This window comes from Eupeodes corollae, chromosome 1 (assembly GCF_945859685.1).
Source record: "Eupeodes corollae chromosome 1, idEupCoro1.1, whole genome shotgun sequence".
Taxonomy (NCBI): Eukaryota; Metazoa; Arthropoda; class Insecta; order Diptera; family Syrphidae; genus Eupeodes; species Eupeodes corollae.
Window position 1 is genome coordinate 305,231,355 of NC_079147.1, and position 27,129 is coordinate 305,258,483.

Genomic DNA, 27,129 nt, shown 5'->3' on the forward strand with positions numbered 1-27,129 from the left:
GAATCATTTCTGCAAAGACATTTTTGTGAATTAACGCAAAAAAATATGTAAATACATAGGTTGAAAAAAGAAATTCAACTTTGGTGGGTAGCTTATAATTTTAATTATAACTAAATTATATTTGTTTGACACAGATATGTAAACAATGTTTCACGACGATTCCGGGATGTATTCAATTCGGGATTTTCATAAAATTCGAAACGATTGCGTGCTTCTCATCAGATGAAGAATCATCAGAGCTCATTAAGCAATCAAGTTCTGATGATGAACTGCTTTCTTCACTGCTTGATGATGAGTCCAATAAATACTCTAATAGGATCTGAAATAAAAAACATATTATTTTTGGCAAGAAGTTTAAAATTTAATAACTTCTACCTTTTTTGTTTCGTTATCCATTTTAATTTTTTTCTTTTAAGTAATTATTCTTTTTGTTGACAGCTGATTTTGACATAAGTATGCTTGCACAGATACCAACTTGGAAATTTAAAATAAGAGTGCATATAATAGTGAACATATGTTTTATTCACACTTTCCATTACTGCACTTACTTTCCATTACTGCACAAGCTTATAATTTACCAATAAAATACGCCTACTATTTCATTCTCTCCCGAACTTTCGTTGGTCTTTTTTTAACATTTTTAGGTTGTTTTCTGGTTTGTATTTCGATTAATTACATTAATTGGGCTCTTGGTTTAATGCTGTGTTTTTAACATGTTTATATATTATATATTTATCAAACCATATACATACATATGTCAAATTAATATGTTGTGTATTTCCCTAATGGCATTTAATTGTTCATGAAGATGCAGCGTAAGTATTTCTTACATTTCACTCTGCACCCAACTTAATGTTTCCATTTCATTTCAAATAATTCGCACATGTTTATATTTCGTTAAGCTACCAACAACAATATTTAAAAACATTTCCAAACTTTCGTTAAATCTGTCAAATTTTCGAGTGTCAAAAGAAAATTAGCAAAAAAATTCCCACTCTATCTTGTGTCTTGTCTACTGAACTGAAATTGAAAGAAAAAGAAAAATTGGTGTGGTTCTTTTTCTTTATGAAACTCTTTAATTTTAATTATAGAATATTGTGCTGATGAAATGTGGAATATAATTAATAAATTCTACTATAAACTAATTATTTATATTAGATTAAATTTTAAGTTCTAATTTTATCCTTTTTAAAACACAAGCTATTGCGTTCTTCAACTACAAGAAACTTTATACTTACTTCACTAAGAGCATTCTCTTATTTAAATAAATATCTCAATACGACACAAAAACGTATAAAACCACAAGAGATAAGAATGGAAACACCTAAGAAGGGCGATGAGGCAGAGACAACTCTGCCCGTGTTGACACCTAAAGTTGCAGGAGGCTCTCAGCGTGTTATAAAACAAATCATGGTTATAGATCCCAACAAGCTGAGATTGGCTGGGCTGGATGTCAAGATGGCAGAAGCCCTGAAAAAAGCCAAAAAGAAGACGCAACCCAAGGCAAAGGAAAGTAAACTAGCAGCGGCCAAGAGTATACTCAATAAAAAGCTAAAGGAAGCTCTTTCAAAGAAAGATGCAGCCCCTGCACCAGCATCCCCACAAACCCCAGTCAAAAATGTAAAATCTGTCGATGAAGCAGCGGCGGCGCCAAAACTTTCACCTTCGGACAAAAAACAAGCCGGGAAAGCAAAGCCAAAAATATGTGTTGCAACATTGAAGTCACTGATGCCACCTCCGTCGTTCCCAGTTTCTTCCCTGATTTCCCCTACCCAAACGGTCGAAATAAAAGTCCTCAAATCACAGAAGACCAAACAGTCGATTGAGGTAAAGATTGTGGATGCCAGTGTCGAGAAACCACAGAAAATTGATGTCTTCCCCAAAGCATCGTTGAAGCCTCAAACTGTACCAAAAACAGAGGTGACTAAACCAGAAGTAAAAGTCAAATGCTATGAGAGGAAAAAATCGAATATTTCTCAAAGCAAAGATCAACCTAAGGAGATTTCAGCCCCTGTCAGCCAACCAGAAGAAACAACAACACAAACTGTAATTGTTCACATAGAATCCAATACGAAATCAACAGAGGAACCCACAAAGGAACCTCCCAAAAAGAGTAATCTGGAGTTGGATTCTGTTCCCAAGAAAACCGCGATCAATGTTGTTCAAGGTTTAAAAAACACAAAACACATAGAATCCAATAATAAGAAAACAGAGACACCAAGAAAGGAATCTACCAAGGAGAAAGATGCCTCGGAGTCTGATCTTCACAAAACCGTGACCAATGTGACTGAAGCTGTTACAAACACAAAACAAAAGGAAGCTACTAAAAAAACAGAGAAACCTAGAAAGGTGTCTCACAAAGAGAAAGATGCCTCAGAGTCTGATCTTCAAGAAACTCAAAGCAATGCCGGTGAACCTCTCAAAAACACACCAGTACAAATTGTCACTTCTAAACCTCCACCAAAAGAAGACAAATCTCTAAAAGAAACTATCATTGAAGTTATTCCAAGCGAAGAAGAATCCTTGGTCCCAGAATTAGAAATTTCAACAAATATGGTTTCAGTATCGCCAATTCCTTTGAAATCACTTCCAGTCACACCTGATACGAGTCTGAAAATAGTCAGCTCCTCCACACCCATCCGCCAAAAATCCTTGCCCAAAGTCATTGAGAGCAAAGTCCTATCGCCCGGAGAGAAAATCGATCTGAGTATTCTGACACAAAAAACACCCACTGCTCTTACAATACCCAAAAAACGGTACAAACTCGACCAGAATTGGATATCTTCTGAATCAAATCAAGCAGAATCGATTTATATTAATATGTCACAAGTAGTAGTAGAACCGAGTCCTCCTCCGAGGGACGTGGAAGACCAGCATCAGGAATCAGCTGTTGATTTCATCAACAATCTTTCTTTGTTCTTTGCGGAGAGCCCAAAAAATAAATCCCTAAATAAGTCGGTTCCGGATATTTTGACCAAGGAGTGCAGTGAAGATGCAACTAGTTTTTTGGTATCTCTATTCCAACAAAAGCAGGAAGCATCTCCAAAGATGACGACACAAACAAAGCCATCGTCACAGGAAAATCAAGGTAATAAAAATAACTTTACAAAAAAGTGTCAAGTTGAAATTTTAATGTTTTTAATTCTTTGTCATTTAAAGGTTCAAAAGCGGTTGCAGTAAAAAGTCCTTCTCAGGATGAAAAGAAGATTCCTGTAAAAAAAGAGACGAGTTCCAAAAATGTTGTAGAAACATCAAAAAACCAAGTTTTAGACTTGGATGAAAGCAAATCACAAAATGAGGAAAGAAGTGCTCACAAAAATGAACAACTTGTTGTAAAGACGCTGCATGAGACCACTTTGGATGCTTCAAAAAGCCTATCCAGGCTACACAAGGAGGAACAAACAATTCAAGAAAGCAAATCCATTTCAAAAACAGAGATAGACAAACCACCTAAAGGCTCCATAGAAACAAATAGTTGTCCAGCCAAAACTGATTTAAATTCAACTCTTCGTTCAACAGAAGACGAAGAGAAAGAGCTTCCATCTGTTCCCATCAGTGTGAGCTCAAAAACTTCTTCGTTGCCTAAGTCATCGATTGAATCAGTTCAAAAACCAATAAATAAACCTTCAACTCCTCCAGTAAGTACCCGTAGAAAGGGTAGTAAACCAATCCCAGTGCTCATACCAAAACTGAAGAAAAGTCGAAAACCACCCACTCCTGCTGAAAAACCACCTGAAGAGAGAATCATAGAAAAACCTTCAGAAAAACCACAAGAAGAATCACCAACTCAGCCAGTATCAACTAAAGAAAGATTAACCGATTCCATTACTAATGAATCAACTCCTTGTACAACAAAAGATGATATTAAAAAGCTTCCAGAAGAAAGTGCTGACCAATCATCGGTTCCTTCGGCTTCAAAAGATTCTGACGAAATTTTGAATGAATTACCTACAAGTAGTAAAACGGAAAGACCTCAGAGGCAGAGAAAAATGTCTTTGAAGTTAATAGAATCGTCTGAATCTCGTTCAGGAATCAAATCACCTCCTCTTCAAGGATCAGTGGATAAAACTGTTGAACAGGCGCCGATTTCAATTGAAAGGCCGCAGCGTCAAAGGAAAGTTTCGTTTAAGCTCCTGGATTCAGCTGATTCAACTGTAAAGGCTTCAAGTGTTCAGGAAACCAACCCGGCTGACATAGAAGTAGCAACTAAAGCAGAACGACCTCAACGTCAGAGAAGATTAACCGCAAAGTTATTGGAATCTTCTGAATCACTTCCCTCTATAAAATCAATCCCTCAAGTAAATAGCCAATGCGTTGAACATGAAGCGAAGGACAAAATGCAGCTAGACACTGCAACAGGAACAGAAACAGGAAAAGGAACGGAAACAGATACAGATACAACACAGTGCCCTAAAATTGACTCAGATCCTACAAATACTGATGATTTGATTGCCATTGAAGTGGAGAAAAATGTTTTAAAAGATCCGATCTCACAACTTGATGCGTTCCACGAGAGTGTAGAAAAATTCGAGTTAGCCTGCGGGACAGAAAAGTCACAAGAATTAGAAGCTGCAACTCCAAGTTTAGAAGGAGAAGGGGCTTCGTTGTCAGAGTACCCTTTTTATGATGCAATTTGTAGTGAAATATCGAATTCAAGCGAAAACGTCCAACCAACTGTGGGAAAGGAAAATGTCTCTAGCGAAAAAACCTCGACCACCAAAATTCTCAGAAGACGAAAAGAATCCTTGAGGTCAAGAAAGTTCGGTGGTGACCAAATTTCTATAGTTTCAAATGATTCCTCAGATATACCCGCTCATACGACCAGTGACTTACAAAATGTGCCTTTAACAAAATCAACTCGAAAACGCAAGGAAACTCCAATAATTTGCGAACCTAAAAAGGAAGGTGAAGAAGAATTTACTCCAAAGCCAAGTGAAACAAAGTTTCACGCAAGAAATTTGGTATCGGAAATGGTGCAAAGTGAAGAGACTTTTTCTCCAGAGCCTAAAGAAATCCTTAACAACTCAGCAGTTATGGAGAATTCAACAAACATCGATACTCCAACTAACACAAAAGGGAGAAAAAGAAGAGGTAGGCCTCCGAAGTTAAAAAAGCCATTCCCCCAACAAGAAGTGATGGAAGCAGTTGATGAAGTCACGCAACCAACAATAGAAGAAAAATCCAAAGAAATGCCATCTTCCAGCATTGATCAACATAGCCAAGACGTGTCAGATGTTAAATTGTTAGAAGATGCTGCTGAAGTATCTACAGCGCGAACAACTGAAGATGATACCATTCAACCTTCGACAACTGTGCTTCGAAAAAATTCAAATTTTGGTGGTTCGTGGGAAACGTTGCCTTCTGCCGATGAGAATATCGATATTATAGCCCCTGAGAAAGATTCTTCCAAAAATGCGAAGAAAAAAACAAGAAAATCCAGAATTACCTCAAACTCTTTAAAGAGTAAGGGTAACGAGGAAACCCCAGAGAGTTCTAAGGATAAGGTCGAAAAACCAGAGAAATTTTCTCTTAACACTTCAAAAAGTAAAGATGAGGAGGAAATGCCAGATTCTAAGGACAAAGTGGATACACCGGAGAATGTACCTTCAAACACTCCACACAGTAAAAGTCAGAAACGGAAAATGCCAGGTATCCAGGAGAAAGTTCCTCTTAGTGCTAAGGATCCACCAACAAATATCCAAACGTTAACTGAAGGAATTATACAAGCATCTGTATCTACAAAAGAAGGAGACATGACGCTTTCAAAGAACGTTGATGATGCAATATTGAATCCTGGTGAAAATGAGACTATCAAAAGCACGGAACCAATTACTGAAAGTCCACAGAAAAATCCAAACGAAGACACTGGTTCTATAAAATTCCCAATTGAAGAAAGCCAATCTAGACCCGACAAAGGTCTTCAAGTAAAAGAACAGGAGATTATTTCAATGTCTTCTGAACATCTCAAATCATCAGAAATAAGACCGGACGCTCAAAACGAATGTCAATTTTCTGAGGGACAGAAAACATCAATAGTTGATTCTTGTAGCCATCCGGAGTTCGTGGAAACCCCACAAACAATTGACATTGGACAAAAAGGTAATAAAGAGTCACCAATAAAGCAATCAACTCAAACTGAAGTCTTGAACATATATTCTAACGCAGTCCATACAGAATCATCACAAATTACCAAAAAACCATCAATGCCTATTGATTCATTGTTTGATGACCTCAAATCACCAACAACAAGATCGGAAGCAGCTAAATCATCAAAAGACAACAAGAAATCACTAAAAACCATAGAAGAACCAATTAAAATTGTTCCTCCTTTTGAAGATCTTATGTTTGACTTGGATCACATTGAAAGTCCATCATTTTCTCCAATCTGCGAAAGTTCAAGAACCTCAAATGATATGGATGGATTTGAGGAATTCGATGATGATTTGACGTCAGCAATTATCAATACAGTTACGGAGGCAGAAAATGCTGCGGCGACATCAAAGGAGGAACTAGAAAAGACTTTGAATTCTTCAGTGGATTCTGAGAAATCACCACACGATACCATTCTTGCAGATACACAATCTGAAAACGTTAAAGAATGTTCTTCAAATTCTGTAGAAAAATCAATCGCCGTTAAGGAAAGTTCTTCAGATCCATCTTCTGTGCCTTCTTTGGACCTTGGTTCAAAGCCTTTGACGGACAACGAACTTATAGTTGAGCAAAATGAACCATCTCCTTCTGTCCTTCCTAAAAATTATACAGAGGAAGAAAAACAAATCGAACAATCATCAACATCTAAAAAAGACAAAGGAAGTTCTGAACAATCTCCTTCTGTCCTTTCTAAAAAGTTTACAGAGGAAGAAAAACAAAACCAACAATCATCAACACCTGAGAAAGACAAAGAAAGTTTTGCGGACAAAGAAAAGGAAATTCCTGAAAACTCAGAAATATCAGATGAAGTTTTACCACATTCTGCATTAAATTCAAATAATCTGAAAAATAAAGCTGCAACCCATTCCAAACCCACAGAAGAACTTCCAGAGGCCAAGATTAAACCTAGTTCTGCCTTATATTCAGCAGTTCTCAATAAATCAGGAGATATTGAAAAAGAACCAAGCAAAAACAAGGCGAAAAATCCATTCAAGAAAAAAGTACCCAAAGATGGTGCAATTGGATCAGAACCAAGGTCTGAATTCTTAGGTTTCAATGAGGAAGAAATCGAAGAAGGTCAGCAGTGGACATCTTTGAGACTTTCTCAGTCGGTAAGATATTTCTTTTTCTATTTTATTTCCTTACAAAAAGAATTACGAATTCATTCCTGTGTCTCTTTTTTCAAGGAGGATATGGAATCTCAGAACATTATTGAGTCACCTGCGGTTAGCAAAGTAAAACCAAAACATAACATAAAAGAATCATTTAAAGAATCTCAAAGTGGCAGCGCAAAGAAGCAAAAACCAGAGAAGCAAAAGTGGGAGAAAAACTCAGCTAAGTCTTTGAAAAATTGGCTATCAAAACCTGCAAAGAGTGGTTCAAGAGACGATGTGTGTGATAAGGAAGAGGTGAGTCTTAAGCTCTTAAATTTTATTATTTAACAATTCTTTATTATTTAACAATTTTTTTTAAACCACGAAAGGATGCTAAGGAATCGACTGCATCTGTTCCTCCCAAGAAACGTCGAAGCAGAGTTAAAGACTTGTCAGAATCAGCTCCTGTCGAAAAAGACAAAGAGCACGTTGAAGAGCAGGTACCTGATGCAGAAATATCTACAACTGAGACCAATGTGAGTGTGATAGACAAAAGTATCAACGCATCAGATAAGAAAGAAAAACCTAAAAGAGGAAGAAAACCCAAATTAAAGAATCCTCCAATAGTAGAACAAACCTTGCAGGAGAACCTTCCAAGCTCGACTGAAGATATAAATCCTGGGCATCGCAAGTCAATCATTATTGCGAAGACTTCCTTGGAAGACACCCCCAAAAAATTAGAAGCAGTTAATGAAAATGATTTCAAAACACCCAAAAGAGGCAGAAAACCAAAAGGCACTAATCAATCAGTTGGGCTTGAAAAAGAACCCATTGAGAATACTCCTACTGCCTCAAAGAAAAGAAAACGATCTGTGTCTCAAGAAAACACTCTTGCAACACCTGAAACACCAGCAACCGCTGAACCTCCAGCCAAAATAGCTCACCTAGATGAAGATATGATGCTAGTTAAGCGCAGACCTGGTCGTCCTAGAAAATACGCCTTAGATGAATCTGCGAATGTACCTGTGGTGCCGAAAACCCAAAAAGAGAAAAAGTACAAAGATGACTACGAGTTCAATCCAAGGCTACTTTTGATACGAAAAAAAGAGGAACTCAAAAGCAATGAGCCTCTCGTTGATCCTAGTCTTCAAACTGAACCCATCGGCCCTGACGATGTACAGTGTGCCCTTTGCATGGGTTACACACCCAAAAAGAAATGGATTCAACACGTTAGCACCCACTATGGAATTGGTTGGGTTGTAGGGCGTCCACCTCCTTTGAATATCAACTCTCGGGGGTCTATTCTCAGTTTTCTTCTTGAATTCTACAAAATATCCAAGGTTAAGGGGTTAAATTGTCGTCTGTGTAATTCTCTCAGACGATCTGCTCTTGGACTTCTGATGCATCTCGAGCAGTGTTGTCTGACCGAAGCAGAAATCAATGAGAGTAGAATTGTTTGTGAATATTGTAAGAGGAATTATACCAAATCTTCCTACCTAACCCACAAGAGGTCCTGTTCGGATTATTTGAAACAAGTTCTGGAAGAGGCAAAGGTTGAAAATGCCGAAGTTCCAGAAGGTACGACAGCCGATGATGTTCTATCGAACACTGGAAGGTTGAAGAGAAAGGCTGTTATCATGTAGGGTTTTTTCTTACCTCAAATTATTTAAACAAAACCAAGTATAAAATTGTAAATTTTTAATCTTTCAGGGCTGAAACAAAGTTGAAGAAATTAGATGAGGCCCCTGAATTTGTACCCGACGATGTAAATATTCTTTTTGTTTTTTCTCTAAATCAACAAAAATTTAACCTTTTTTTCGTAGCTTATCAAACACATTCCAAGTAAAAACATTCGGAGTATTAAATCAATCAAGGAAAGCTGGATAATGGAGATCAATTCATTTGGAAAGGGTTTTTGTGCCAGCAAAACATGTCGTTTCACAGCGACAGCAATCGACGATCTAATTGACCATTACCAAGAGGAAGTCTGTCCCTACTTCGAAAAAGCTGGTTATTTTTGTGTGAGATGTAAATTTTACAATGAAAATATCGAAGTGGTTCGATCTCATGTCGTGGATAAACACACACCAAGGGCACCAAAAGACAAGGGTGATAGTGATGCGGAATTTGACTCATCAGATTCATCGGAGTCTATAGGGACGGATGATGATGATGATGGGAATGAATCAGGCAGTGGGCACGAAGATGGAGATAAAGATGGAGATGGAGAAAGGAAAGCAAAACGATCAAAGAAGAAAAAGTCGAAGGCAAAACGGAGAGGTTTTCAGAGTAAACATCCGCCAACTAAAGAGTACAAAAAGCGTAAGTACAAAAATCCACTATATCATTATATAAAATACTCAGTTACAGCTGTGTCCATAATAATAGGGATATTTGATACTTTTGAGTTGAATTTTTTTCACTTGCATGTGTAAGTAAAGTCAACAAATATGTTGTCAAACTATTCGAATAGGATTTGTAAAATAACAGGAACAAGTTTATGACGGTACATTTTTGGTAGAAGTCTTAATATGGGATTGGTTTCGAAAACAAAAGAAAATAAAAATAATTTAATGATAAAATATTAATTGACGTTAAAAAGAAATGAAAGAGAAAAGATAGTTAAGTTAGTTAAAGTTAAGAAGAGAAGATAGCTAAGCTAAGTTAGTTGCTTTGGTTCGAAAAGAAGATTTTAATACTTTTTTGGAAAATATACACATCAGTTATATCCCGCAAATGAGTTGGAAGTGAGTTCCAGAGGCGTCATGTAGCTATGAAAAATTGCCTTTCTGAGGTCAAACACGAAAAGCTTGGCAAAATTACCGATGTCGATCTGTTCGATGTTGACATTCGGATTTTTCAAACAGATAAGCTGGTTGACGTGTTTTCAAGATTTAAAAAAAACATTATCAATGTTTGAAGCTTCATGAAGTCTTTAAAAGGCATACTAAGCAGAATCTCTTGCAAATGTGAAATATGGTCGTACCTTCTTAACCCAAAGATGTATCGACTGATACTATTGAATGGTATGTTTAATTTATTTTTGCTGATGGAATCCCAGTTGTAAAAAATTTCGCATCCATGAGTGAAAACAGGTATTACAAGGGTCCTTGCCAGCATTAGTCTGGATTTAAATGGAGTGATGTTTTGGGCGGTCCACAGCGTTTTAAGCGTTCCATAAGTTTTACCTACTAATTGGTTAATGTGGACATTCCAGGTCAATGTTTTATTAAAGATTACTCCTAGATTTTTACTGGAATTTACAAATTCTAATGGGTTCTGGTTTAGAAATATGGAAGGAAAGTATGTTAAGTCTAATTCTTTTCTTGATATAACCAGGCATTTGCATTTTCTCGCGTTGAGAACCAACCCATTGCAAGACGCCCAGTAGGATATCTTTTCTAGTTCTTGGTTCAGGGGGAAAGCGCAGTCGTCAATTAAACCCAAAAGATAGCTTTTGTAAATTTGAATTTCATCGGCATAAAAATGTATCAACAAATTTATAATGAAACCGATTTTCTTCACATATAATGAAAATAGAAGGGGGGCCTAAATTGATCCTTGGGGAACTCCTTGTTGAACCGGAAGAAAATCGGAGAGATTTCCATTTTAGAAAACGGCTTGCTTTCTATCATTGAAAAAGGAAGAAAGTACTTTAATAGCTTCTGAAGATATGTTGAATCTGTGACGCAGTTTATTCAGAAGTATCGAGTGATTCACCATGTCGAATGCTTTTGAAAAGTCTAATAGGACAAAAAGAGTTACATTATCAATATCAAGTTCAGTCCTTATGTCTTCGATTATTTTAGTTAGTGCCGTTTTATTGTTCGAACGAAATCCTGATTGAAAATCGACTAAAAGTTTGTTGCGACTGATGAATCATTATCCTTTCACAGACCTTAGACAGAAAAGGATGTATTGAAATTGGTTTAAATTCATTGCAAAGCGAGTTTTTGGGGATGGGAATTATTTTTGCTTTTTTCCAATGATGTGGGAAAATGCCAGTGGTAAGGATTGAATATTTACATGTGTAAAATAGAATAGAAGCAAAGGAAGAATAGCTTTAATGGAAATAGGATTCAAATCATCAGCACCAGTGGCATTGGACTTTATACTTATGCAACTTTCAACTATGTCTAAGGCGTTCACACAATCGAAATTGAACAAAGTGTCTGTAGAAGGTGGAGGTGTGGTATCAAGAGATGCATGGTCTCTTAGAGTTATTATAGGTGTAGAAATAAATTTACTGTTTAGCTCATTAATATTCAATTCAGCTGGAAAATTATTTCTTTGTTTGCATATTCCTAGCTTGCGGATGTTGTTCCATATTTTACGACTATCCGATTTTAGATCTAGACGGTTAAAGTAGAACTGTAGTTTTGCGCGTCTAACCTCTTGAACTATTTTATTTCGCAATGATTTATACAACTCACAGAGCTCGTTAACAAGGAAACGTTTTCAGCGTCGGTATGCTAGATCACGCTGATTTATAAGTTCTTTAATCCTACTTGTAAACCATTGTTTATTTTCGCGGATTCTAGTTTTTGCTTTCAATGGAACGACGTGTCGATTAAATAAAATATTAATGTTTGAGTTTAGAAACACGACTTGATCATTTGGCGAAGGCATTAGGAAGATTACATTCCATGCTATCATGTTTATATAATTTTGAAGATGTGTTTTATTGATATTCTTAAAATCTCTAAACTGAATTCTAGAAATCACTTGGTTTACACTTGAATTGAAATGATAGGTCAAAAAAATAAGATCATGTCTAGAAAAAACTGGTGTTTCAAGCTGATAATATAACATTACTGTATCTTTTTCACTTACATAGTAATGATCTAGTAGCGTACAGGTTGACTGGGAAAAGTGGGTGGGTTGAGTATTGTTCACTGAATGCAAGTCGAAGGATCTCATGTTTTCAATTAGCCTTTTGTCAGTTATATGGTACCATAATAATGTTTGAAGAGCTAACAGTAACTCTATAGATTTGTTTCAAATCGATATACCTATTAGGTCTATAGATGGTTCTCAAGAGAAGATTACCATCATTGCCTTTTACCTCCAAAAACAAATACTCGCAAGAAGAGCCGGGTGACGAATAGTATAACTTCTTACAGATAAGTTTTTCCTTAACATATATAGCAACACCTCCTCCGTGGTTAAACCTATCAGAATGGAAGATCCTATATCCACTAAGAGAGTACGTTGCATCTTTCTTTCTTTATTTTCTTTCTTTCTGAAATACAAATCTAAATTCATCAATCTTTTTCATCAAACTCTGAGCATTGATATGAACAACCTTGAAACCGTCACGTCACCAACTCAAAATTTTTAACATAGCTCAATATAACATCACTGGTGTATCCTATGGAGGCCACCATTCGGTCACTCAACTCTGAAACGAGAGGTTATAAGGCGAGATCTAAGTAACGTACATTACATATAAAAAATGGGGAACAAAGAAACAACTTTTACAAAAAGGTTTCCATATGGTAGCAATAATAAATATACATTGGTGAGAAAGGAAAATAAGATAGAGCATAATAAGAAGAAAAATAGAAAGAGTGAAAGGTAATAGTAATATTAGTAATAGTAAAAGTAATAATATTTCATACAATAAAAATTGGTTCATCCTGTTGAGTGCTGGTGAAATTCTTCTTCTTTTTGACTGCCTGTATTGTCTCTCCTTCTTCGCTCTCTTTAACATAAATAGAGCGTGTATACATTTTAGCAAAAATACTCCATTTACCAAGATCGGAATCTTTCGTACGTTTCACTCTCCCAAACCCGTTTGTTTACATTGTTGTATTTGTAATTTTGACAATTAGTCCATGAATAGATGTGAGAACAAACAAAAAAAAAACGATGCCGTGGGCTAGCGGCACTTTGCAAAGCAAAAACAAAATGGGGAGGTTAATATTTTTTTTTCAGGTTTTTCTTTTCACTTTTTTCGATGAAAAAGTCAGTTTTAAGTTTTAATTTTGCAGTCATTTTGTTGATAGCGAACCAATGTACATTTTTGTCTTGAAAAAAACATGTTCAACATCATTTTATTGTAATTAATTCACTAATTTAGAATAATCACTACGAAATTCTTCAAATTTTATAATTAACCTCGAATTATTGTATCAAAGATGCGTTCGAAGAACCATCAAATTAAGGGTGCGAGCGCAATTTATTGAATTCTACTAAATTTTCGTTAATGAACGGCCCAAATATTTATTTTGCAATTAAAATCTGTATTAAATTAATTAATCGAAGTATGTAAATAGTTTTCTCCATAATTTAAGTTTAGGACTATTTTTCAATTTCATTTTGATTAGTAAATATTACATTTAAAAAAAAAAGAGTTATAAGCGAAAAAATGCATAACATTCGTGTATTTGCTATCAAACAAAACTATGTAACACATCAAAGGAACATCAATGTTTTAAAAAAAATAATCAAAACGGTTATAGCGAACCCGTTTAATGAATGCAGAGCGAATAAAATGCAAATTTTGACATTTATCACAAAATTAAAATGTCAAAAACCGTTCTGAATTTATGCACAACTCATTCAAAAGATCATGCATTCGACTTGAATGTTTATTCTTGACGTACAGAAGATTTGTTTAGTAAATTCCCACAATTTAACGCATAATATAATTTTCATTCGTTCCTTAAAAATGTTTAATTACCAAAGTTCAAGTATACTTATTATTGTTTGAAGGATATGTTTAGTAAAAATGCTGCTTATAATGAAAAAAATAATAAGAATTGATGAATGAAATTAATTTGAAGTCAATGTCTTCTATTATTCCCGAGACATCGAAAACCGAACATCAATTTTTAACAATTTTCCGTACTTTTTTTGTTGTATATTTTAATTTGTATGGAAAAAAAACGGATTTTTATTAAAAAAAATGTGTGTCGAATGTCGAAAACAATATTTTCTGTGAGAATAAATTAGTTTGAAGCCTATTTTTTTTAATTTTTCTAAAGATATTTGAGTATAAAAAATATAAAATACAGCACTAAAAAATCATTACATATGTATTTGGTCAGTTTTATTTAAAATAATATACATTTACAACATTTATTTGGAATGAAATTAAGCTATACAAATATTCCAATTTAAGACCATGTCAGCACTTTAGATTCTGTTGGTTTGGATTGTTTAGTTTTTGAACGAGGCCATAAAACATTCAAAATAAAGCATGTAGATGTGCCTGCAGACTATAATGAAGCATTTTGATGGGCCGGAACACTAAATGTGAGAATGTGTTTGGTTTTTGCATCATTTCACGCACACTTTCTCACATTTAATGTGTCCTTAGCTTGTAGGCAAACCGAAATGTCAGTCTGAGATTCCGATCTTGGTAATTGAGTATTTTTGGATCGGAGCGTCGCTCGTGGATGTCATGTCATCCTAAGTTCAATTAAAACAGCCAAGTGATGGGATTCCATTCTCTCAATTCGCTCTGTAAGGGAATTTATCGTCTTATCTGTGTTTTTTATGTAGGTGTTCACGTTTTTTCATGTTCGATACACAATATTTTTATTTTTAGCAACTAAGTCTTTTGTCGTAGTTATTTCAATATTTAATCGTACCTAAAAATGCTCTCAAAGTTTGAGGCCAATGATGATTTCGCCTGGAAAAAATAATAGAAAGAAGCTATTTTAACTGTTATTCTAACTTAAGGGTTTAATTTATGCAAATAGGGTTTTTGAGTTTGTTTAATAGTTTGTCAGATATTTTATTTTCGATACTAACTAAATTTTTAAAAGTCGTCTAAAATTTTAATAAGTATGGTCGTGAATTACATTGTACTTATTTTGAATGCGAAGTGATGAAAAAACTAGGACAAGCTGGAAAAGTGATGGTTAAAATTGCATCAACTTAAACTGTGCGAAGAAAAAAGTATTTGAAACTTTACATTCACGCCTAAAGAAGAAGCCAGAGGAAAAAAAGAGAAACTTCTTCGCGTTTTGATACACTTTTTTTTTTAATAAGCATACACTCAAGGAGAGAGGGGAAGAGGAGAGAGGGTTTAAAAGGATATTGGTGCACATTGGTTTAGAATTCCTAAATATTGCAATGACTAGGAAAGACAAAGTGTGGTAAGGCATTTCACATTAGCGTAGTACGGCTAAAGAACGAATCTCTGTATTTGACAGTACGGTTGAAGTTGAGCTCAAATGTATACTGATGAGCATTCCTAGAAGAGCGAGTATTACGGTTAAACTGTTTAAGGGGAGGAATGCAACAGTAAATGTACTAATGATGATATTACCATCTATCAATTTAAATGCTCTACGTTCAATACTATCCAAGAGGCTTAAGTAAGTTGCAGGAGCACCAGCCCAGAGATGGGAGTTATACTCAAGCTTTGAATGTATATAAGTCTTGTAGATAACAGCCAGATCAGAAGGGGCGAAATATTTCTTGCATCGCCTAAGGAAACCCAAACACCTTCTGGCATTTTTGGCGACATCGTGTATATGATCGTTCCACAAGAGGTGATTGGTGACACACATACCGAGAATATTAAGGATGGCAAGTGCCATCCATGGATAATGGCAATGGGAGCATATCTCGCTTTAACGAAATAAGACAGCATTGCGTTTTCGAAGCACTATTGTTAAGAATATGTAAGAATAAGAAGAAACCATTTCTTTCTTAAAGACAACTCAAAAAAGGGCCAGCGATAGCTAGAACAATAAGAAACCGACTTATAGAAGCAAGTCTTCCTGGTAGGAGTCAAAGTAGCCCAGGAAACCATTATACAAAGACTTCCCTTTACAAACAAACACTTACACCGTTCTTATTGGAATAACGTCGGATGAAACAAAGATCACTTTTTTTACTTCCGATGGAAAAAGGTATGTGAGAAGGCCAAAAGACAAGAAGTTTAACTCAAAATACACAAAGAAAGACAGTGAAGCACGTTGGTGGGAATATAATGATTTGAGGGTACTTTTCAGAATCTGGTGTAGGTCCAATATTTGATAAGATGTGCGATGTGGATTATGTCCAAATCTTAAATTCAGTTATGCTAACATTAACTAAAGAGAAGGTGCTAATCAAATGAGAGTTCATGCAGGATAATGACCCGAAACACCCTTCAAAATTGGCTAAACAATACATACAACAAAATAAAAACAATGTTATGGAATGGCCATCACAATCCCCTGGCCTAAACCCAATTGAACACTTAAGGGGCATCCTAAAGCGAAGGGTCGGAGATTGTAAAACCTAAAACAAATACGAGTTGTGGTCGAAAATTCAAAGGGAGTGTAGAGACATCCTGCACCTGTAAAGACATGTGCCGAATTCGGTGGGGCGAACAGTGGAGGCAGTTATTAAAAATAAGAGTGCCACTACAAAATACTTAAAGAATTTGAATACTTTTACCGTTAAGTTATGTTCTTGCTACAAAAAGAGTACCATTTAATTTTATTTCTATTATATTTTCCAGGATGACCCAACATAATAATCACAAATATACTTTGTAGGTATCATTATTTCCCACTATTCTATTTAAAAAAAAAATGTTGCATTTAAGCAATATATTCTTCACAAATACCTTGATATATGTTAAAAGGAATGAACACGAAGCTTGTTTCTATTATTTTGTCCATTACTGTATGTCACCTAACAACAATTGCAGTCACTGCAATCACTGTACTTTAGAGATATATCCAATAGTGAGGTTTCTAAAGAAAACCAAAGCTCCGCAAGCATTCTACTCAACGTTATAAAAATGAAAAAAATAAAAATAAGAAAACCGGAAGATGTCCGTTACAAATAACTCTAAGCAACAGAGAAATTTTATGAGAAAATCTAAATCTCCAGTAATGTTTTAATATGCTTTTTAACTTTAGAAGAGTCCTTCGTATTTTGCAGGAGGCATTGTTTCTTTAAAGCATTACCGCATATCCAAAGAAGAAAAATTAAATACGGTGGTTTCCACGACTAATCGGAAACAACACATATGTACATATACATTTTAGCAATGCATTTCCTCCAAGAAAATGTATGAAGAGTGTAAATTTTATAACAATTGTATATGACATTTAAATACGTTTTTTATTATAAAGAAGCTAAAATTACAATTTAAGCAATTAAACAGCATAGTTTACACCTCACCCATAATCACATAATAGGATATTTAGTATTTAGCAGCGTATCCTTTCGATTTAATGGTTTCCTCAAGGCGTAGATGTATTGAAGAGTCAAGTTTTTAGCATACTTCAGAACATATTTGGATGTCTAAAGTTTTTTGAGCAACTCGATGTCCCAATTTATCCAATATACGCGTAGTCAAAAAAGTCTCCGTACAGCAGCCTAGTTTTAGAATATGAGGCCGAATAGCTGATTCAATATTTAACTGCCACTACGACGGAAAAGTTACTACAAATGAAACTGCATGCATAAAATTACCGGTCGATTTTTGCACGGTTATTGATTTACAAGATGCTCTCGTTGACCAGATATTTCCCGATGTACACAGACAATATATAAATCAGCAGTGGCTGGCAGAAAGAGCAATTTTAGCTGCAAAAAATGTGGATGTCAACAAATTAAATTTCAAGATACAACATTTGTCACCAGATGACTTGGTGTCGTACAAATCTATTAATACGGTTTGTGATGCTACCGAAGCTGTTTGAGTTTTTAAACTCATTGGATTTACCAGGCATGCCACCGCATAATTTACAACTTAAGGTTGGATGTTCGGTAATTTTGCTTCGTAACACGGCACGCGTTTAGTAATTAAAAAATTAATGAACAATGTAATCGAAGCCATATTTCTAAATGGCAAATTTTAAGGTGAAAATATATTAATACCGGGAATCAGTATTATACCCACAGAAGTGCCAATTCAATTCAAAAGCCTTCAATTTTCAATTAGATTTGCATTTGCAATGACTATCAATAAGTCTCAGAACCAAACGATGTCTGTCTGCGGCTTAGATTTGAGCAATTCATGTTTTTCACCCGGACAATTATAAGTGGGGTGCTTATATACCACATCCTTACACACTTACAATAAGTTTTTTATCTCTATCAACATATTTTCTAGAAATTATTTATATGACAACAAAACGTTTGTCGGATCAGCTAGTATTGTTATAATAAATATTTTATCTTAGAATCAACAAAAAGAAATCTGCTGTACTGAAACTTTGGACTATGTGCGTATTATATACCTTAGGGCCCATGAGCTTGCTGTATAAGATCAGTGCTTCAGGTAGTTGTCAGAAGATGAAATTGTCTTGCATTCCGAGCTCACTGACAATCGATCGAAAATGTTGTTTTAAAATATAGATGTTAGCCATTTGATACATTTTACCTTCCACAAAATGTTAGTTCTGAACAGCAGAACTTGTAACACTTCCTCATACCATGACCGACCCAACGCCATGCTTTAGAGTAGCTCCAGTATGCTTATAAGAAAATACTTCTACATTACATTCATTCATCTGAACCTTTAAGGTTTAATTTTCTTCCGTCCTTGAAAAAATCCTATTATTGTTATTATAATTCATTACATATAATTAAAATTATAATGCTAATATACAAAAAACGAGCACAAGTTCTGGCTCTGAGGTAAACTTAAATGTTAGTTATGAAAAGTTAAGTGTCAATTTTTAATTTATTGAATAAAATATGTATATTTTGAATGTTTTCTTGACTAGGGTGTTGTAGGGCTTCGTAAATGGAATTTTTTTTTTATAATTAGCAAACACTAAAAGTGTTTTTTATACCTTTAATATGCCAAAGACACAGTGTGAGCATTAGGAAAAGAGGGAAGGGTTGGATAGGAGGTGTCGGTGTACATTGGTTTTAAATTTCTGAACATTGCAATGACAGGGAAAGATAGAGCGTGGCAAGGCGTTCCACATTCGCGTAGTACGGCTAAAAAAAGAATCTCTGTACTTCATAGTACGGCTAAAGTTGGGCTCAAGGGTAAACTGATGGGCATTCCTAGAAGCGCGGGTATTACGGTTAAATTATTTAAGGGGAGGAATGCAACTGGCTATTTTACTAGAGCATAGTCCGTTAAAATAACGGTAAAAAAGGGTGAGGCAAGAAACCTTGCGTCGATGTTCGAGTGATGTAAACGAGTTGATGATGTTAATGTCACCAATCATTTTAAAAGCTCTTTTTTGAATACTGTCCAAAAGGCTTAAATAAGTTACTGGAGCACCAGAACAGAGATGAGAGTTATATTCAAGTTTCGGACGTATATAGGTTTTGTAGATTGTAGCTAGATCAGACGGAGAGAAAAATGTCTTGCAACGTTTCAAAAAACCTAGACATCTTGCGGCATTTTTGGCAACATTGCGTATGTGATCGCTCTACAAAAGGTGGTTGCTGATGCACATTCCGAGGATGTCAAGATTTTCCGTTTCGTTGATGCAAGTGCCACTCATAGATAGTGGCAAAGACGGTATATCTCGCTTTAACGATGCAAGACAGCACTGCGTTTTCGAAGCATTAAATTCCACACGATGGTCACACCAGCGTTTATTTTATGAGTTTCAGACTTGAATCCGTCCAAAACAACTTGTATTGAACGGTTCGAAAGAAAATTTCTAATCCAACGAAGAAGAGATTCGTCGATACCGAAAGCACGCATTTTCGATAAGAGAGCAAGTTGCCAGACTTTATCAAATGCCTTTGAAATATCAAGTGCAATAATCTTACTTTCTCCAAAACGATGTAAAGATCTGTTCCACTGTGCGGTGAGATGAACCATGAGATCACCAGTGGACCTATTGCTAAGAAAGCCGTATTGCCGGTCATTAAGAAGCTGATAATTAACCAGCGTTTCCATGACCTTAGAAAGAAGGGACGTTAGTGCTATAGGTCGGTAATTTGGTGTAGCGTTTCGATGCGAGCGTTACAATACGGACAATTAGTGTCAAAGTTTTTGTTGTGGTGACAGAAAAGATAGGTTTAAGTCTCTTCGTGTTGATTGTTGAATAGTGGTGGTTGTAGTCTCTCCAGTCGGATAAGCGTTTAAGTTCAAGCTTTTTTTTTATGTAGCGTAATAGATCGAGTTTGTTGGTAGGTTCAAAATAGTAGACAGGATCATGATGTGCCTGCGCTGCGAACAAATCTGCCACCTCATTACCTTTTATACCCATATGGCTTTCAAAGGTTTCAAATTGTTTGGTTTGCTGATATGATAGTCTCGGATCTTGTCAATTATGGCAGTATTGTGATCAGGATATTTTACAGTGTTTATGACTGATAGACTGTCTGAAGATATATGTTATTGTTTTCAGAATGGCAAAAGCCTCGGCAGTAAAGATGGAAACTGTTTGATTGAGTATACCAGAATCAACAGAAATCAAGGAACCATCTTCGTTCACGGCAGCAAAATAAAAAATCCTAACTTATAATATTGTCAATTGTTTAATGTTAAACTAACAATACAAAAAATGTAGTTCCACCTTATTCCAATAAGACGTATCCTGTGTTATTATGTTCAATAGCAAACTTAAGTCTTTCAGTTACAATTTTTTGCACTAATTTATAGCTTTTAATATACGGCTGCGCGGCCATTTGGGTCATTACTTCGTTTGTGATGTTTCTTCTTCTGATAGTTTTTCCGCTGACTTCTTTTCTCGTGGCCTCTCAAAAAAAAAATCTTAAGAGATTCCAATAATATATATATATATATATTCCAAATATATATATATAACATAAGAAGGTATTTTTAATGATTAGTCGAAAAAGAAGCTTGTCATCGTACGTCTCCAAATTTGTTCCTTTTTCTTTTCATTATGAATCCCACTTTCTTTTTTTATATCGTTAAGTTCTGAAATAGACTGTGGAAAAGATCCGATGCACTATTTTTTGTATTGATTTACCTTCCTGGCTAAGCAACAAACCAATTTACAACTTTTTAAAGACGTTTGTTTTCCTTATGGTATCATTTCGATGCTTTTTATGTTTGGATCTTATTTGATAAAATGCAAAGGAATGAAAAACTATTTAAATACAAACTAAAGCCCATGTTCTTCAGTTTCTTAAAAACTGGCAAAACAAGATTTCAAGGAGCTTCAAATTTTAAGTCTTTCAAAAATTTTACGTCGATCAAATTATAAACTGAGAGCTAACGAAAAAAAGTGCAGTAATTACCAACTCAAAAACAAATGACGGTTTTAATGGAGGCTTGTACTTCGAACCTCTAAGACTAAGACTTTCATTCCGTCTTCCCAATCAAAAACAGGTGGAAATTTTAACGATAAAAGAAGTCTTGTCATACCTTAAAGAAAACGTGATATCAACATCTGATATCCTTATTTTCTCAGCCATACAGGCTGCTATCAAATCTCTGGACTCTGTCTCTACAAACTTCATAATAGTCGATAACTATCGATCATCTCTAATGGAGATGCCACAACAGTTTAACATTCACTGTTGTTGGTGCCGGGCCGTAGAGACATTCCAGGAAATTGTAATATCACGTTTGGCTAATGCTGAAAGCCACTATAAATAAGACAAACATCCACCATTGTCAGGTGACGAAAAACATATGGCCTACACCTCAAGTTGCTTGCTATCTAAAAGCAGATCGTATTTAACCTCGATAATCGAGGCCATAACCAGGCACTTTCTTATAGGGAAACACACCACGTGGCTAGGCGTATTCTCAAATGACTTTTGCAGAATCTGTATGAATGGAAGGAGGAGAAAACAGTTCTTTACCTCCTCTGTACATGCCCTGGTCTAGCTCAAACAAGCAAGACTTATCTAGACAAATTCTTCTATAACGATCTCAATCACATGAACATAATCAGTCTTTCACGTTTCGTAAGGGACTCAAATTGTTTTCATTGAGCTCATAAAAAAGCCTAGTTTCATGTGATATGAAAAAGGTCCAATAAACTGGCCTAAGTGTGTGTCCAACTCCATCCTCGAAGGCTACTTTAACCTAACCTAGAAAACTTTTCCAACTCATACCAAAAGCATGGTCTCAAGTTGTAGAACAAAGACCACCAAGTCTGTCTACCTGTTCCCGTGAAGAAGCCGATAGTAAGTTCAGTCAAAGGTGTGAAAAATTCGACCCTTATCCAGTCATTTGCAAACATTTCATACTTTGCACGTAAAAACATAGATCCTAGTTAGCTTTCAGCCTAAGTCAAACGGACAGAAGTTTTGGACTGTACTTAAATGGTGGACATATTATCCAAAAATTAAGAATTAATATCAATCTTTTTAATTTCTCAGGAAAATCTCATTGAATTTGGTTTATTTATTTTAATTTAAATTTCAATTTACTTTTATTATTTTAATTTTTACAGTTGTTCCTGATCGATGCTCAATATCCAATATACAAGACATTGTGTCCCGATTCTACGATATTTTGTAAGTACTTAAGATTTTCTCCTAAAATTAACATTTACCCAATTAAAACTTTTAATTTCAATTCACTTTTAGCATTGAGACAAATTACTCTCTCGAACCCCTATTTACGTTCGCCAAAGCAAATTATGTCCATATGGAGGCTTCAGAATTATACTTTCCTAGGTCGACAGATTCAATGAAATTCACATACAACCGGTTCAATGGATTTGTCAAAACCTTGGGTGAAACCAAAGTCGAAGCTGATCAATGGAAACAGTTGGAACGGCTGCATGGGATGTCGGAGAACGGTGAATATATAGTTTATTTGGGCGGTCCAGTGAAGAATATCGCTTGGGTACCCCTTGACCCTCATCCGCCTTCCAATACCCAATACCTAGCTGTGACAGTTCGAAAGGGACTTGATAAATTTACGCGGTTCTCAAATCAAAAACGTAGTCGATCGCTGATTTTCATTTTTAAATTCGACATAAGCCTGCCACCGGCGACGACGACGGAAATCAAGGCAGAAATTATCTATGCGATAGCCATCGATGAGGGTCCAATACACGCTTTGGAATTCCTGCCAAGTGGTGGATATTCGCCGGAAATGAATAGATTAGGAATGTTGGCTGTAGGCACCATAGAGACTGAAATTAAAATTTACTCCCTACCTCTGAAGGTAGACAAAAATGACTGTGATTTGTTTCCAATTGTCAAATTGGAATCTTCGATGGAACTGCATTTGGAGGTGTTGGACAATTCTACGGATTCAGCAGAAATGTACAACTCCCAGTGTACATGTATAATTTGGTCACAGGTATAAAATTTCAAATTTAATATTTTTGATGAATAATTTAAAAAATTAACTTCGTACAGAACGCTGGCCACAATATTATTGTTGCAAGTTTTCTAAATGGTTTTGTCGGCATCTGGGATATAAGCGACGATCCTGGTAATCTGAATCGATTTGATTCGAACAAAGGCAAGTTGTTCACGCCGGTTTCATTTTTCTGGACAGTGGAAGATCGATTAATGCGTAAGTTGTTATTTAATTGATTTGAAGTTGTGGAAGTGATCGGAAATATGAAAACCTGCATATTTTAGATATGGCACTGCACTATGACATGAACGGTCCTCGATGGTTGGCAGCTTCGAACTCAACCAGAAAATTGCTGATTTACGATTTGCGAGACATCACTCAGCCCATGTTACTTCGTGTAGAAGTAACAATAAATATAATCAATTGCATTCATTGGCCAGTTGCTTGGGAGAATGTTATGTTTGGTCTTGGCGATACAATGCCTTCAAGTAATTAACTACTTTTTCGAACATCCTTCAATTCACTCCTACTGAAAAATTATTCTTTTTTAGATGGATGTGTCATCAGCGTCCTCAGTCCCATGTACATTATGTTTGCTATTCGTAGGTTTGAAAAATTCTGCACCGGAGTGTCAGACATTCATTTTAATATTTGGAGAAATTGTTTTGCTGCGGGAGCAGACAACGGAGATGTCCAGGTGACGCCTCTAAGGGAGGCAGTCTTGGATGTTTCTCAAAGATTAAAAATCGATGAAAAAAATATATCCACATTGGATATTGTCCAATTGAATGGTGAGAAAATCAGCCAAAATGGTATTCATATTCCAGCGGATGGAATGCGAGTGTTCGATAAGGATTTCAAGGATCATTATGGAATTGTTTTTGGTCCCACGCGAAAGGTTAATTTAAAGTTTAATGTTTTTTTTTTCAACATTTGAATGAATTTATTTCCCATTTTATAGATTAAAGGATGCAATAAGCCAGAATATTACAATACCAAACGGGTACCGCCATTAAATTTACATCGACTAATGCGGATTAGTAAAATAAGATTCAATCAGAATAAAAACGCATGCGATGTGTTAGCTGTTGGCTACGAAAATGGTCTACTAAGAGTCAGTTTGCATGATTCACATTATTAAGCTTGACATTGAATCTTAGCATTTTAAAATAGTAACTTTAAGTTTATCTTTTTTAATTTATTTTTTTTATTGTAATATATATAAATATTCATTGTTAATAAAATTTGCAATTTTAGCCGATAACAAATACAAATAAACAGGTTACTTTAATGAGGATAAAAGTATTATTAAAGCTTAAATAAAATTTAGAAAAAAAAGAATGTTTTAAAAGACTCCGTTTTAGTTTTCTTCATTTGTTGCTTGTTGCCTTGGAGATTCTTGCGCTTTGGGAAAGGAAATAAAATTAATTTATTTGTTTATTAACATTTATTTTAAATTACTTTCATTTCCCTCACCCTCAGGGGTGGAAACGTTTGCATCAGCTTCTTTATCAGGTTCTGAACTTTCTACAGGTTTTGACTTAGACTGAAAAACAGATAAATTTGGTTAGGAAAGGTTTGACACTATTTCTGTTTTGGAACTAACCTTTTTCCTCTTCTTTGTTGTTTCTTCTTCAACTTCAGGTTCTTCTTCCTCAGGAGTTTCGACATTAACATAGCCTTCAGGGAAGAGTTTTAGAGCTTCTTCTTTGCCAACAACGGTGTTAGCACTAACATATGAAGGACCATAAACACCAAATTCTAACATAGTATGGCTAGTCCTCTTTGCTACTTTAAGAACAAGTTTGTCAGATCTTAAGGGAAAAGAGAAAGCCGGTATTAGAAAAATTAAGTTGAGTAAATAATGGAACTTTTTTAGTTAAAACTTAAAGGGAAAGAGAAGACGTATACGCCAGAGTGATTTTTGATATATTTCAATTGAAAAACTTGTGTTCGAAGATACTTTTAGAAGTTTTAAAACCTTCACAATAGGAAATCCTTTTAAAAAAATACAATAAGTTCCAAAAACTTACATTTGTGGTGGTTTGGCGTCGTACTTTGCCAAAGAGTTAGCTATCAATGTAGCTTTGTCTGGATTATCGCTTGTGAAGAATCCATAAAGCAATACGTCATTCTTGTTCTTTTGCACAATCTCAAAGATGTCCTTCTTTTTGTATGCATCGAATGCCATTATAACATGTGGTGGATCGGGAACGGGATCTGGTGGTAGAAAAGTCGCAGCTTGAGCCCGAAAGAAAACGTAAATAAGCGTTGCATGAGTTCGAACATCTGTTGGTACCCAAATTGGTGGCACCAAGATTATTTGTGCATCTGTAGACGCAGCTGTAGAGGCAACTGATGCAATTTCCTCAGGCTTTTTGTTTGTATCATTTTCTTCAGTGTCGTTTTCTTCGTTCTCTTCAATCTCTTCGCCGGGGAGTGGCTCATCGCCCACAAGTTCAGTAAGAATGTCGTCGACTTCTGTTATATTATCAAGAGGAGCTGTAGGATTCTCCTTTTCTGGCATACCATCAAATTTCTTTGCAATTTTTATCTCCAGAGGATTGAGTATCGGAGGCAAAACATGATCTGGGTCGATTTCTCCAGTTTCCAAGACGACTTTCCTCGGATGAGTTAGCTCATGGGAGTAAGTTATGAAAATTTCTGGCAATGCTCTAGTATCAGTGTCTGAGATTTTCCAAAAGCAAATGAGCAAGTCCTTGTTGTACATATGCTCTAGAACCTCTGGGTCTATAGGATTTTCACACGCAAAATTTATTATGTCAAAGTGTTCTGGCAAAAGAGGTCCTGTTCGTCGATCCTTGCATTGTATCTTTTGGGTTTCAGCTACTTCCATGAGTTTCTTGTACACATCACGAGACACATGTGGTCCAAAGATTGTTACCCCCATGTCGGGTAGGTTTTTCCTTATTTCATCGGTAACAAACATAAGATAGTCCAGTTTTTCACGTTTAGCTTCTTCGACTTCTTTTTGATGGGCCTCAGCTAAAGCTTTTTCTATGACATCCCTTCGAGCTCTTTCTTCAGGTTGAAGTTCGGTTATGTCGTAGAAAGTTCGGCCAGTTTTTCCTATATTTTTCAATTCCTCAGCTATTAGCTTCATAAGACACGGGACATCTGTCCCGAACATTAAATTGACGCACTTTCCTTGACATGCAAAAAGCCATGTTGGCTCACTTTTGTTTCGAAAACGTTTAAGAGCCTTAATGGTATCGGATTTGCACTTAAAGAAAAATAATTATAAACTATTGATAGAGCCTTTGTGTATGGTGTAACTTACTATAGCTAAATGAAGATTATCTCCTCCTAGTTCTAGTTTGATCTTCCTTAAACTACCAACCATTGCCAGGCATGGTCCGCACCATTCCGAATAGACATCTAGAACTGTATTTAAAAGCTCATGTCAGGTACATTGGAGAAAAAAGAAAAATCAATCTTCTTTACCTAGAACTCCTGGTCTTTCAAGGAACTTGTATAATTCTTCGTCAGTGTTTATCTCGGCCTGCAATTGTTGGGCTCCTCCTTTCTTAGCCATTAAGAGCAATTAAGTTAATTTTAAATGCACGGTAAATTTTAAGTATAGAATGTTTATACAAAATTTAATTTAGCTTTTAGAACGAAACTTTTGTATGTCAAGACTGAGAGAAATATCGATCAAACAAACAACATTTATAATTTTATTTACAAGTT

The 27,129-nt window shown here is 35.5% G+C and overlaps 2 protein-coding genes across 3 annotated transcripts; one reads left to right on the top strand and one right to left on the bottom strand.

Annotated features, from left to right (window-relative positions):
• The first annotated feature begins 994 nt into the window (after positions 1 to 994).
• Positions 995 to 24,759, top strand: LOC129942354 (titin). 2 transcript variants are annotated; one of them, XM_056051231.1, is made up of 13 exons: positions 995 to 3,088; positions 3,160 to 6,099; positions 6,166 to 7,262; positions 7,338 to 7,559; positions 7,634 to 8,883; positions 8,955 to 9,009; positions 9,068 to 9,566; positions 22,556 to 22,619; positions 22,692 to 23,415; positions 23,475 to 23,634; positions 23,703 to 23,906; positions 23,970 to 24,316; positions 24,380 to 24,759. In XM_056051231.1, the coding sequence occupies exons 1-13, from the start codon at positions 1,315 to 1,317 to the stop codon at positions 24,557 to 24,559; spliced, it is 9,516 nt and encodes a 3,171-aa protein (XP_055907206.1). In that variant the 5' UTR covers positions 995 to 1,314; the 3' UTR covers positions 24,560 to 24,759. The 2 variants fall into 2 exon arrangements, with proteins under 2 accessions (XP_055907206.1, XP_055907205.1); XM_056051230.1 differs by having other exon boundaries at positions 3,160 to 7,262.
• Positions 24,596 to 27,129, bottom strand: LOC129942355 (uncharacterized). The gene is made up of 6 exons (XM_056051232.1): positions 26,884 to 27,129; positions 26,720 to 26,823; positions 25,452 to 26,662; positions 25,025 to 25,232; positions 24,880 to 24,964; positions 24,596 to 24,822 (listed from the first exon to the last, which is right to left on the bottom strand). Exons 1-6 carry the CDS (start codon positions 26,972 to 26,974, stop codon positions 24,779 to 24,781), a joined length of 1,743 nt encoding a protein of 580 aa, XP_055907207.1. The 5' UTR covers positions 26,975 to 27,129; the 3' UTR covers positions 24,596 to 24,778.